Consider the following 13920-nt stretch of genomic DNA (forward strand, 5'->3'; position numbering starts at 1 on the left):
GTAGCTATCATTATTTGGAACAAAACTTATTGTATACTCTGTTACAGACGGGAAATAAAGATCTAAGCTACATTCACATATCCCAAAATGACTGTTAATCTTGTTGGTATATTAATTTGGAATGATTAATAGATTTGTTAGCCTGCATAGTTAGTGAAAAAAGTTGTAACTCTATATGACAGAAGTGCCATTTAAAATTTTTAAGTTCTTAAATTTTAAAATACCTTCTTCACTAGAGGATCCTATACTGCGTAGTAACCATAGGACTCGTTTGTTTGAAAGGAGATCTTAGGTGGCTGATAATGTGCTGCTTTGTAGGCTCTATGCAAGTAGCTTCCTTTTTATTCATCACTTAGCTTTATAGTTGAGCCATAGATTAGAATGTCGATGGACATGGAATGTTTTGAGCTTAATTATTAACTGGCTAGATTTTTAGGGGGAGGGCAGGCAGGTTGAGTAAATGAATAGGACAAATAGCAAGTGAGCCAGTTCAGAAATTGGTATCCTGGCTATAGACTGTTTAATATTTTTCTGATTATTATATAAATATCCTTTTCATGAATACAGAAACCAAATCTGTATTTTTAAAGATTTATTTATTTTTATTGTATGATATACACAGAGGAAGATCCTCCGTCCATTGACTCATTCCCCAAGTGGCTGCAACGGCTGGAGCTGAGCCAATCTGAAGCCAGGAACCAGGAGCCTCTTCCAGGTCTCCCATGAGGGTGCAGGGTCCCAAGGCTTTGGGCCGTACTCAACTGCTTTCCCAGTCCACAGGCAGGGAGCTGGATGGGAAACAGGGCCCCTAGGACACAAATTGGCACCCAGATGGGATCGCGGTGCATGCAAGCCGAGGACTTTTAGCCATTAAGCTACTGTGCCAGGCCCCAAAATCTGTATGTTTATGTTTACCTTTTTCCTTTTGTTTACTGCCTTTTTATATGATAGAAAAAATAATTTTCACATAATTTAATAGAATGCAAGAATAAGTCTTTGATTCTTTCTGGAGTAACTTTGAAATATGATGTTTTAATATTTAGAGATACATTGAAGTATATGTAGGTCAATAATGCCGAGCTGAAGGGTTTTTTTGTTTTTAAATGTTGTTAATCAACTGGAAAGACAGAATGGTCAGGGATTGCAGAGAGAGAATTCTTCTAATCTGCTGAAATACTCCCCAAATGCCTACAACAACCAGGACTGGGCCAGGCTGCAGCTAGGAACCTGGAACTCCATCCAGGTTTCCCACCTGGATGGCAAGAACCCAAGAACTTCAGTTATCACCTACTGCTACCCAGCATGGCTTAGCAGGAAGCTTGATCAGAACCTGGGTAGCCAGGACTCAAACTTAGCAATCTGAAATGTAACTTGAATGTCCAGTAGCAGGTTAACATGCAACACCACAGCGTCTTCCCTTTAATTAGTATGCAGTTTAAATTGTTAACATTTTTACTTGGTTCTAAATACAGTGCCACTACTTTCTTTTTCTCTTTTAGAAGAGGAAGATGGTGTTTGGGAAAATGGACTTTCCTATGAATGCCGTACTTTGCTTTTCAAAGCAGTTCACAATCTGTTAGAACGGTGTTTAATGAACCGAAACTTTGTAAGAATTGGCAAGTGGTTTGTAAAGCCTTATGAAAAAGATGAAAAACCTATAAATAAAAGGTAAGTATCTTAAACTTTGGATTTTCATTTAGATTTGATAGTTCTTATGACTTCACAGAGAACATGTAATAAAATAAGCTAATACATCACAGACATACTTTGGAGGTTAACTTTGGTGAAGAAGAGTATTCAGCTTTCTTTATTTCACTCTTTGCTTCACAGATTCTGAAGATTTTGTTACAATGTAAATAGGCTGTATTTTAGTACAATGTCCTAAATTTTTATTTGGATCTGTAGAGAAATTGTTGAACAAAAACGGAGGAATACTTTGTTTTAGAACTAGTGGAAATATGTGTGAAGTAGTCTGTTAACATTAAGTAGTATTAACATCTGTCAAAGATAGTGATTATATTTTTTGTGAAGTTAACCCTTTTTATTATCCAGTCTTTGAGTTTGCTTTTATTGAAATGATTTGAGCTTGTTTTTCTATATAAGATAAACATAATTCTTATATAATTCTTGCAGAGCTTGTAATTTTTTTAGTTGAGCAAATTTATGATGCTAATTAGTAGAGTGGTTGCAAATGGAGTTTAGAAGATTTTAAGATGGGTGCCTCCTTTTCCTGTAAAGCTTCAGGTTATGCTACTTCTCTGTGAGATAAATAATGTGAGACATAGTCTGTCCAAAGTTTCAGTACCAAGCATTTGTTGAATTAGTAACACTTCAGGATAAACCAGTGCTAAGTAATGTACGATGTGGGAGAAGAGAAAATTGAAGGGAATTTGCTTTTCCTGAAAAAAATGTAAGTGAATTCAAAAGAAATGTTTGTTCATAATTGTAAACATGGTTGAGCTGCCATCTTTCGTATCATGAACACTTTTGTTTTGTTTTTAAGCTTTGCTGATTTGAAAGACAGAGAGAGAGAAGGAAATATGGAAAGAGAATTTTTCCATGTACTGGTTCCCCAGATGGCTGCAACAGCCAAAGCTGGACCAGGCCAGGGCCAGGAATTTCTTCTGCATCTGCAGGTGGCCAGGGCCCAAGAGGTTGGGCCATCTTCCAGTGCTTTTCCGAGCTCATTAGCAGGGAGCTAGATCAAAACTGGAGCAACTGTGGCACAGATTGGTACTCATATTTGGTACTGGCATCACAGTGTCTTAATCACCTGTACAAAGTGCTGGCCCTACATACATTTTTTTTTTAATGTGTGCCTGAAGGGTTTTTTTAAGCTTTTCTTCTAGTTTTTTAAAGTGGATGAGTAGATAAACTTGGAGAAATAAAAATAACTTCATGTTTTTCTCTGAAAATTAGTATTAATTTGTATTTTAACATAATAATTAAGTGTACCAGTGAGGAATTAGTTCCTCTACAAATGACAGGAAACCTGGCTACCTAGCTTATTTCAAGATTGACTGATTTTTTTTTTCTTAATAGTAAGCAGTCCAGAAGTAGATAGTTCAGTCCTGGTGCATATGTTCAGTGATGTCATCAAGATTCCAAGTATCTTTTGTCTTCAAGATCCTAGTGAGTATTAAGCTTCTGGATCTTACAGTTGAGTTCCATACAAGAAGAGGAAGGAAGATGGAAAGTAAATGGAAATGGCATCTGTGTCACAAAGTACATATTTGCTAGAAACTGGAGTTGATAGATTATTGGCTGTCCTGACAGATTAAAGATTTTTTAGTTGGAAACATACCACTGTAAACAGAATAGGGCTATTGTCTTAAGAAGAAAGGGAAAGGACCTACCTAGCATCGTAGCCTAGTGGCCAAAGTCTTCTTCTTGCATGTGCCAGAATCCCATATGGATGCTGGTTCATGTCCCGGCTATTCCACTTCCCTTCTAGCTCCCTGCTTGTGGCCTGGGAAGTAGTCAAGGATGGCCCAAAGTTTTGGGATCCTGCACCCATGTGGGAGACCAGGAAGAAGTTCATGGCTCCTGGCTTCGGATGGGTTCATCTCTGGCTGTTTTGGCCATTGGGGATTGAAACAGTGGATGAAAGATCTTTCTGTCTCTTCTCTCTGTAAATCACTTTCCAATTAAAGATAAATCTTTATATTCCCCCCCTTTTTTTTAATTAGTTAGAAGAAAGGAAAATGAATATTTAATGAGCAACAGCTGAATCTACCATATACAATAGTTTCTCATGGTTCAATTTCCTGTGGTCGGCTGTGTTCTGAAAATACAGAATGGAAAATTCCAGACAGAAGATTTAAAAGTTTAAATTGCATGTTATTCTGAGCAATGTGAAGGAATTTCTGGTGCCCCACGTCTTGCTACTCGTTAAGTGAATCCCTTTGTTCAGCATGTCTGTTTATGCGACCTACTTTGTAGTGGTCTTGGTTATCTGATCGAATGTTGTGTGCTTGTATTCAGGTTACCCTTACTTTTCTTCTTAGTGGTCCCAGAATGGAAGAGTAGTGAAAGTGGCAGTCTGCGCTTAAGAAAAGCATGAAATACTTTCTTCAAGTGAAAAGGTCAAAATACAGTAAAGATATTTTGAGAGAATACATTCATGTAATTTTTATTACAGTGTATTCTCATATCTGTTATATTTTATTACAAGTTGACTTATGATAAGATGCTGATAAACTCAGTTCAGGTTGGAAATAACATGTCAAAAATGGATTAAATATATCTAAACTATCAAACATAGCCTAGCCTTAAAGCTTAACATTATACTGTGTTGAACAAGGCAATCTAACCCATTGCCTGTTTTGTAATAAAGTACTGGATATCATAAAATTAGCTAAATGTTTTTATCCAAAAAATGCTAACAATACAGTATACTGTACAGTGCTGGTTATTTACCCTTTGCTGCTCAGCATCTCCAGAGAATTTTGGTACTGCCTGTAGTAACATCTGGGAAAAGATCAAAACTCAAAATTTAGAATATGGTTTCCACTGAATGCCCATCATTTTATAGCATTATAAAGTTGAAAAATCTTAAGTTGAACCATCCTAAAATTAGGGACAATTTGTATTGATTCTCAATCTTATTATACCTAATTTATGAATTAAAACTTACAGTAAATGTTTATGCACAGGAAAGGAAGTATTATATATAGAATTCAGCACTATTTGCTGAAAGTATTGCCCTTGGATAAGGAAGGACTGTGGTACGTTTACTTTTATTTATTTTTTTAAAAGATTTATTTATTTTTATTGGAAAGGCAGATGTAGAGAGAGGAGAGACAGAGAGGAAGATATTCCATCCGATGGTTCACTCCCTAAGCTGCCGCAACGGCTGGAACTGAGCCAATCTGAAGCCAGAAACAGGAGCTTCTTCTGGGTCTCCCACATGGGTGCAGGGTCCCAAAGCTTTGGGTCGTCCTCGACTGCTTTCCCAGTCCACAAGCAGGGAGCTGGATGGGAAGCAGGGCCTACAGGATTAGAACTGGTGCCCATATGGAATCCCAGTGCATTCAAGGCAAGGACTTTAATTACTACACTATCGTGCTGGGCCCGTTGCAGGCATCTTAACCAGTGCTTTACCACTGGCCTAACTGTCCATTCCAGCCAGAGTTTTAAATGCTTCAGAAAGTTACAAGCAAGGAGTTATTGTTTCTGACATTAGTTCAGTATGTCTAATAGTGTGTATTTCAGATAGAAAAGGGTTTGCTAAGTGGCCAATGAGATTGTATAGGAAATAAACATGTTAATAGGGAACATGTTTAATTTTAGTATTTACTTTAAAAAAAAAAATCTATATATTTGTTTGAAAATCAGTTACAGAGAGACAGAGAGATAGACAGAGGTCTTCCATGTGCTGATTCACTTCCGAGATGACTGCAGCCACTAGGATCTTCTTTCAAATCTCCCATGTCAGTGGCAGGACCACAAGCTCTTGAGCAGTCCTCTAACAGGGAGCTGCATCAAAAGTGGAGCAGCTGGATTCATACTGGCTCTTGTGACATGCCAGTGTCACTGGAGGCGGCTCTCCTTGCTATGCTGTAATACCATCATTGTAGTATGCACTGTAATCTTACCTGTTACCACAACTATAGATAGTCATAATTAATTTCTGCAGAAAAAAGTTGCTGAGTTGGTATATCATTTTAGATACTTTTATTCTGTAGAAGACAGTTCATTTTCAACCCCAGTTTGAAAGGGCGTATTAAGCATGTGTGTACCTACTGATATAGATCGCACACAGATATTCACATATGTACATACATACATATTAGATACGTAAATTCTTGCTGGATATAACCTTAAGATGGTGGGATCAGATGTCTGGTTCAGTATGTTCTGAGTTGTGAAATTGTTAGGAAAAAAACAAACAAAAAACCTGGGCCCTTAAGATTGAGAGCTTTTTGAGCCCTGCACAGTAGCCTAGTAGTCCTCCCCTTGTATGCACCAGGATTCTATATGGTGCCAGTTCATGTCCCTTCTGCCCTCAGCTCTCTGCTTGTAGCCTGGGAAGGCAGCTGTGGATGGCCCAAAGCCTTGGTACCCTATACCCAGAGAAAAAACTTGGAAGAAGCTCCTGGCTCCTAGCTTTGGATTGGCCATTGTGGCCACTTGGGGAGTGAACAGCAGATGGAGGATCTTTGTCTTTCCTTCTCTCTTTAAGTCTGCTTTTCCAATAAAAATAAATAACTTAAAAAATAGGTATATTTTTTTGACTTTGTGAAATGAGGTAATAGAGTTCCCAGGAAAGAAATGAATATTTGCCTAGGTACTTGTTCCCAGTTAATTGTAATTAACATGTGAGATTTAGCTCTTTGTTTCCCTTTAAAAAATGTTTTGTATATGTGCTGTCTGGTATGGTAACCACCAGGCACTGATGACTGAAGCTAGTTAATTTACATTAAATAAACGTTGAGTTGCTCAGTCTCACATTCCACATTTCAAGAGCTTCTTATATGACAAATGGCTATTTAATAGTCAGTGCAGATACAGAACATTTTCATTATTGCAGAATGCTCTTTTAGATAGTATTGCTTATCCCAGAGTTTTTACCTTTATAATTAAAATAATACCTTTGATATTGCACTAAAGAAAGTGGTCATTTTTTTAAAGACAGTAGGTGAAAGAATATGCTTTAAATTTACCTATAAAGCCTTTACCTTCTGCCACAAATAGGGCTTCTATGTAATCTAAAATTAATTAAAATTAAATACAATGAGGTGTAAGTCTACGTTGGAAGTGTATTAGTAGCTGTTCATAGTTTTAGGATATCCTGTTGTATTGCTTATTAACTCTGAAAACCCAAACTTGCTAAGAACCTTATTTAGAGCTATAATGTTTTCTAAATACTGCTTTTTGTTTTCTAGAGAGTCACTGTCCAGTAGAAATACAGTGTGTAAACTACATATGTAATTTTAAATGTTATAATAGACACATTAAAGGGAAGGCCTCAATATCCAGTTGAAATTAATTTTTAAAAAGGATGTTTATTTCAAAGGCAGAATGACAGAGAGGGAGATACAGCTAGAAAGCTCTCCCATCTTCTAATTCACTGCCTTAATTGCTACAGTGGTTGTATCTAGACTTGGCCAGAAACAAAGCCAGGCCCTAGGAACTTCATCCTGTCCTCTCTCACTGATCCAGGTACTTGAGCAGTCTTATGTTGCCTTCTTCACTCAGTACATGAGCAAGAACCTAGAGCCCACTCAAACTGACAGTCTAATAATTGGAAATTGGCATAGCAAGCAGTGATTCAACTTGCCACAGTGCCAAGCCTTTGGGATTGATATTGATGATATATTTTATTTAATTCAGTGTATCTAAAGTACTATTCCAGCATGTAATTAAATACATGAAAGAACAAACACAGGGCGAGAGCACTCATCTGTTGCTATACTCTCTAACTTCATGCATCTAATAGACTAGGCCAGAGCCTGGAGCAAGGAGCCTAGTCCAAGTTTCCCAGGTGAGTCTCAGGAACTTCTTTATTGGCAGAAAGCTGAAATTGGACTCTGGAACGGAATTTGAACCTGGCAGCTTTGATATGGAATGTGGATATCATGACCAATAGGCGAAACACCCCTTGCTGAAATGATTTGATTTAATTAAGTAGTTTATTTTTCTTTTTTTGTTTTTGGTTTTGAATCTTTGAAATCCAGTATGTATTTTATCCTTAGAGTACATTCTTATTTGCATTGGCCACATTTTAAGTCGCTGAGAGTTACATGTGTCTAATGGTTGTTGTAGCAACAATACAATACAAAACAATCCAGGTTTTAGGCCTGGATGGACTTGGTAGTAGCGATTAGTGAATGATATCTTCTTCCTGGTAGTCAACACTTTGCAGGTGTACACTAAATTACGAGTGTACTCATATCTTTTTTTTAAGATGTATTTATTTTTATTTCAAAGTCAGATATACAGAAAGGAAGATCTGCCGTTTGTTGAGTCACTCCCCAAGTGGCTGCAACAGCCAGAGTTGAGCCGATCCAAATCTAGGAGCCTGGAGCTTCTTCCAGGTATCCCACACAGGTGCAGGGTCCCAAGGCTTTAGTCCATCTTCAGTTACTGTACCAGGCCACAAGCAGGGAGCTGGATGGGAAGTGGAGCTGCCGGAATTACAACTGGTGCCCATGTGGAATCCCGGTACATTCAAGGCGAGGACTTTAGCCACTCTGCTATGCCCCGGCCCGAGAATCTCATATGTTAAGGTGCTCACTTTCTGCTACGTTTGGTTTAGTAACTTCAAATTGAACACGTTTTAATCCCCTGCCTCCCATTACTATGCTGATTTGTGTTACACTCAGTCAAGACCGCTGTGCATCTGAAGTTTCAAGTGGTGATATAGTGCTTGAAGCTCATGACATTTCTTTATGGTATCATTAGTTTTTGCAGTTTTCAACTTTTTTTTTAAATTGGAAAATCAGATATACAGAGGAAGATCCTCCATCCGTTGACTCACTCCCCAAGTGGCCACAATGGCTGGAGCTTAGCCAATCATGAAGCTAGGAGCCAGGAGCCTCTTCCAGGTCTCCCAAGTGGGTGCAGGGTCCCAAGGCTTTGGGCCGTCCCCTACTGCTTTCCCAGGCCTCCAGCAGGCAGCTGGATGGAAAGCGTGGCTACAGGGATTACAAGCGGCGCCCATTTGGATCCAGAGGTATGCAAGGCGAGGACCTCAACTGCTAGGCTACCACACCGGGCCTGCAGTTTTCTACTTTTTCTTGCTTTCTAGGAGCATTTATGAGGAAAATTAAGGACTAAGAATGTGTTTACTCATGAAACTTTTCTTACTGCAGTTTTTATACAAATATTCATATCTATATGTTCAATTATTTATGTAAACTATACATTCATACAAACCCATTTTTTACTGTTGCTCTTAGGTGTTAATGAAAATACTGATTTTTTTTTCCTGAAGGATAGAAGAATGTAAGAAACCATTGGCTAGGCAGAACTCATTGGGACTGTTCAGAATTATGCTTTTAAATGCATTATCTCAGTTCTAATAACAACCCTATTACTTCAGTTTTACAAGTAATATACCTGAATCACAGAGATATTAAGTAACTTTCCCAGGTAGTATAGTTACAAAGCATTGGAGCTGTGTTATTGAGATGAAAAATCAGAGAAAAGTTACTGATCTTTTAGTTCACTGTGTCTTCTTGCATCTGTGTCTTTTTAAAAAATGATCGGAAATCAGAGTACTTATTAAAAATGGCTTGAAGAAGCCTTGAAGTTGTGCTGTGTAAAGCAAATAATATGTTGGCTAGGTGAACAGACATATGTCTATAATTGTTAGATAAGGTATTTTCTGAATGTTAATATAGATCTTTTTATATCTGTGCCTGTTCACAGATACATTAAGAATAACTGGTATTACACCTGCAAGTTTAAGAATTTTAAAAATTTATTATTATAGAAATACAGTTTAATAGTTATTCTCAAACTTGTCTGAGTATGTAAATCACTCGTGGAAAACTCCCCTAAATTATCGATGCCTGTCTTTCAAAGTATATATGTAGTTATTTGAAAGGCAGAGGGAAGGAGGGAGAGTTAGGGAGAGGGAGAGGGAGAAAGAGAGCGCGAGAGAGCGAGAGCACGCCAGCGAGCTGTGAGAGCTCTTTCAAATGCTGATTAACTGTACTTACCCTGATAATCAGCCCCAGCCAGCACCAGGATCAGGAACTCCATCAGGATGTTCTCCCTGGGTGAGCCACCATCCTCTTGTGAATTTTTATTTTTCAGTCTAAGTATGCAGCCATGCCAGTGTATGTATTTTTAAATTTTATTTATTTATTGGAAAGCCATAATTTGCAGAGAGAGTCAGAAAAGGAGAGGGAAAGAAGTTGTATCCACTGGTTCACTCCCCAAATTGCAGCTTTGGCTGTAGTTTGACCAGTCTGAACCAAAGTGCCAAAATCTTTCTCCAACCCCAAGTAGTTGGGTTGTCTTCCATTGCTTTCCCAGGGACGTTAGCATGGAACCAAAACAAAAGTGGAGTAGCTGGGACTTCACTGGCAATCCTACGGAATGCCAACATCACAGGCAGTGAACTTATCTGTCATGCCAGTGACAGTGGCTCCCTAACAGTGTTTTGTAAAATGTACTATTTGGGGCCTCGCACAATAGCCTAGTGGCTAAAATCCTCACTTTGTACACACCATGATTGTATATGGGTGCTGGTTCTAATTCCAGCATCCCCACTTCCCATCCGGCTCCCTGCTCGAGGCCTAGGAAAGCAGTTGAAGACCACCCAAAGCCTTGGGACCCTGCACCCTTGTAGGAGACCTGAAGCTCCTGGCTCCTGGCTTTGGATTGGCTCAGCTCCAGCCATTGCGGCCACTTGGGGAGTGAGTCAACGGATGAAAGATTTTCCTCTCTGTCTGTCCTCCTTTCTATATATCTCTTTATATATATCTCCTTTCTATATATCTGTCCTCCTATCTATATATCTTTCCAATGAAAATAAATAAATCTTTCTAAAAAACAGAATGTACTATTTGGCATTTATCCTTGATTCTAGAATGCCTTCAACTGTTATTTGAGAGGGGACTAGTTTTAGATTGTTGAATGGGTTATAAACTAGTTTAGAAATAGAGATGTTGAGAAAAATTTATATAATTTTCTAGGTATAGAAAGGGTCAAATAAGCAAGCATTAAGTATCCATAAATTTTGTTGCCTACCTAGAATTTTTTTTAACAAAGGAAACCGTCTTTTTCTCTCCTAAAAAAAAAAAAAGAGACCATGCTACTTTGATAGCTTGTTACTTCCTCATAAACTTACACCCCCAACCTTATTGTATGATAATTGTGTGTGTGAGAGTGTACCTAACTTATCTAACTGGTTCCTCTATTTGCAGCTTTTTGACTTATGGTAAACAATGATATGAACATTTTTTTAAAGCTAAATATATGCTTATATTCATGTGGTTTTTTTGGGGAGCTTCAGATGATATAGAATTTCTGGACTGCGGGAGTAAACTTTTTGGATAACTTCTAATTAAACGAAAGTTAACATTTCTGGCCATTAATTATCACTAAAATATAACTTTTTCTTCTTTATTAGTGAACACTTGTCCTGCTCTTTCACCTTTTTCTTGCATGGAGATAGCAATGTTTGTACCAGCGTGGAAATTAACCAACATCAACCTGTATACCTTCTCAGTGAAGAGCATATCACCCTTGCTCAACAGTCTAATAGCCCTTTTCAAGGTAGATTATTTTATTGTCTTAAGTATTACTTTTTTAATGTTATTGTATTAGAGAGGTCCTTGTTAAAGTTGTTAATTTTATGTTTTGAGATTGATAGTATTTCCCCCAGGTATAATGATCTAGATGTTATCTGCTTTGTTCTTGTTCATTAGGGAAGAGCACTGGGATGGGAGAGAAGGTAAGAGAGAGACGAGAGAGAACTTGAGCTTGCACTCATTGATCCACTGTTCAAATAGTTCCAACACTTGGGATTGAGCTAGGCAACACTAGAGGTTTGGGACTCCTCCAGGTCTTGTATCTGGGTAGCTGGAGCTCAGAAACTTTGTTTTCTGCTGCTTTGCCAAGCATGCTAATAGGGAGCTGGAATGAAAGCAAGGCAGCTGGAACTTGCGCTAGCTTTCTGATAGCGGATGCTGGTGCTGCAGATCATGGCTAAACTCACTGTGCCACAGCACCAGCTCCGATAAAAAAAAATGTGGAAAGTTCCTGGACATGTTAGTATATTCTGAAGTTTTCTCTTAGGTAAAATATTTAAGATGTATTTGTTTATGTTTTCAAGATCATTTTGTGTGTTAAGTTATATAAGTCATGTTTAACGTATGTGCACAAGGTCTTTTAAAAATTACTTTATGAGAGTAACAGATGCCTCTTATTCTTTGTTTCACTTCCCAAATACCCCATAATAACCACAACTGAGTTGGGGCCAGAGCCAAAAACTTAAAACACATTGTGTGTCTTCTATGTGAGTGTCAGGGACCCAACTAATTGAGCCATTACTTGCTGTTTCCCAAAGAGAATCAGGAACTGGATCCAGGATCATACCCAGGCACTCTGACAATCCTGTGGCATCTTAATTGCTTTGTCAAACATTGGGTCTAAGGAATATTTTATAAACTTGTTGCTTTATTTTTGAGGACTAGAAGTATGTTCTGATTTTACTTCAACCTAGTATTGCTTAATTGAAAAATTTGCATGACGGTATTGTTAGCATACAGATTGATACATTTCCATTGCAGTTTGCTCAATTTGCTTTTTCTTGGTGGGAGTCGAGAAATTGTAGAACAAAAAGGTATCTCTAGCTCACATTGAAATTCTGTTTGAGATTTGAGAGTAGACAAACATGTTTGCAGTTTTTTAAACATAATATTTACTTAATTATTTGAAATGCTGAGTTACAGAGAGAGAGAGAAACATCTTCCAACGGCTAGTTCACTCCCTTCCTGACCACATTGTCTAAGGCTGGACCAGGCCAAAACCAAGAGCCAGGAGCGTCATCTGTGTCTCCTGTGTGGATTGCAGGGACCCAAGCTCACTGGCCATCCTCCATTGCCTTCTGAAGCATATAATCAGGGAGATGGATCAGAAGTGGAGCAACTACAATGCAAACTAGTACCCATATGGGACCCTGGCATCCTTGCCAGTGTCTTATTCACCATACCACATGCTAACCCTAATAGTCTTTTTTTTTTTTTTTTTTTAAGATTTTTTTATTATTATTATTGGAAAGCCGGATATACAGAGAGGAGGAGAGAGAGAGAGGAAGATCTTCCATCCGATGTTTCACTCCCCAAGTGAGCCGCAACGGCTGGTGCGCGCCGATCTGAAGCCGGGAACCAGGAACCTCTTCCGGGTCTCCCACGCGGGTGCAGGGTCCCAAAGCTTTGGGCTGTCCTCGACTGCTTTCCCAGGCCACAGGCAGGGAGCTGGATGGGAAGTGGAACTGCCGGGATAAGAACCGGTGCCCATATGGGATCCTGGGGCTTTCAAGGCGAGGACTTTAGCTGCTAGGCCATGCCGCCAGGCCCTAACCCTAATAGTTTTATAATAAATTCAATTTTATACTTTATCTTCACAGTAATGAAACATAAGAAGTTTGCTTTCTCAGATATCACTGAGTTTCCTTTTCTTTTTTAGAATTGCATTAATTGCCATGTTTTTTCATCTGATTATAACCATCTTTAGTTACTTACTTGATGTTTGCTTTGATTTTCTAGTTATCCTAAGCCCATTTGGACTAAACGGCACTCTTACAGGACAGGCATTCAAGATGTCTGATTCAGCTACAAAAAAATTGATTGGTGAATGGAAACAGTTCTATCCTATCTCGTGTTGCTCTAAGGAAATGTCTGAAGAGAAACAGGAAGATATGGATTGGGAAGATGATTCGTTAGCTGCAGTTGAAGTTCTTGTTGGTATGGATTTTGAATATTAATCTTAAGAGGAAGTACCTGGCTGAACGTATTAGTTAGTTTTTGCTAAGAAAAACACAAATGTGATGTATCAGTGACTTTAACAGAAAGCATTTATTTCTTGTATATTTCTTCTTCATATTACTTAAAGATTGCCCCTTGGCTGTGGTTTGACATATGTGCTTTCTCATTCTGCAGCCTAGCTTAAAGGAACACCTAGTTTTGGGGGCATATTGTGGTTAAAAGAGCAGAGGAATAGTAGGGACCAAGCCTAATCATGTAATTGTGTTTAAAGCTTCTACTGGGGTAAAATTCATGGTATATCTCACATTATATTGGACAAAACTATATACATTGCCAACACATCTTCATGAAATATCATGGAATATAGAAACATACCTTGTGTCATAGGGGATAGTATGCTGAGGGTGGGACAATGATTATAATGAACTAGTATTTTGAGACTGAAAAGTGAAACCTATATTGTGTTAATGTGTTA

At 38.3% G+C, this 13920-nt stretch overlaps 1 protein-coding gene across 3 annotated transcripts in view; it reads left to right on the forward strand.

Annotated features, from left to right (window-relative positions):
* The window catches only part of MED13 (mediator complex subunit 13), a 99373-nt gene that overhangs the window by 10973 nt on the left and 74480 nt on the right, over positions 1 to 13920 (forward strand). For all 3 annotated transcript variants that reach the window (XR_009246944.1, XM_058676068.1, XM_058676069.1), the window contains exons 3-5: positions 1500 to 1668; positions 11087 to 11232; positions 13227 to 13424. Coding sequence is in view for 2 of the 3 variants with exons in the window: in XM_058676068.1 (XP_058532051.1) it covers positions 1500 to 1668; positions 11087 to 11232; positions 13227 to 13424 (513 nt within the window). In the remaining variant the exon portion in view is untranslated. The remainder of the gene's footprint in view (positions 1 to 1499; positions 1669 to 11086; positions 11233 to 13226; positions 13425 to 13920) is intronic.

This window comes from Ochotona princeps, chromosome 17 (genome assembly GCF_030435755.1).
Source record: "Ochotona princeps isolate mOchPri1 chromosome 17, mOchPri1.hap1, whole genome shotgun sequence".
Taxonomy (NCBI): Eukaryota; Metazoa; Chordata; class Mammalia; order Lagomorpha; family Ochotonidae; genus Ochotona; species Ochotona princeps.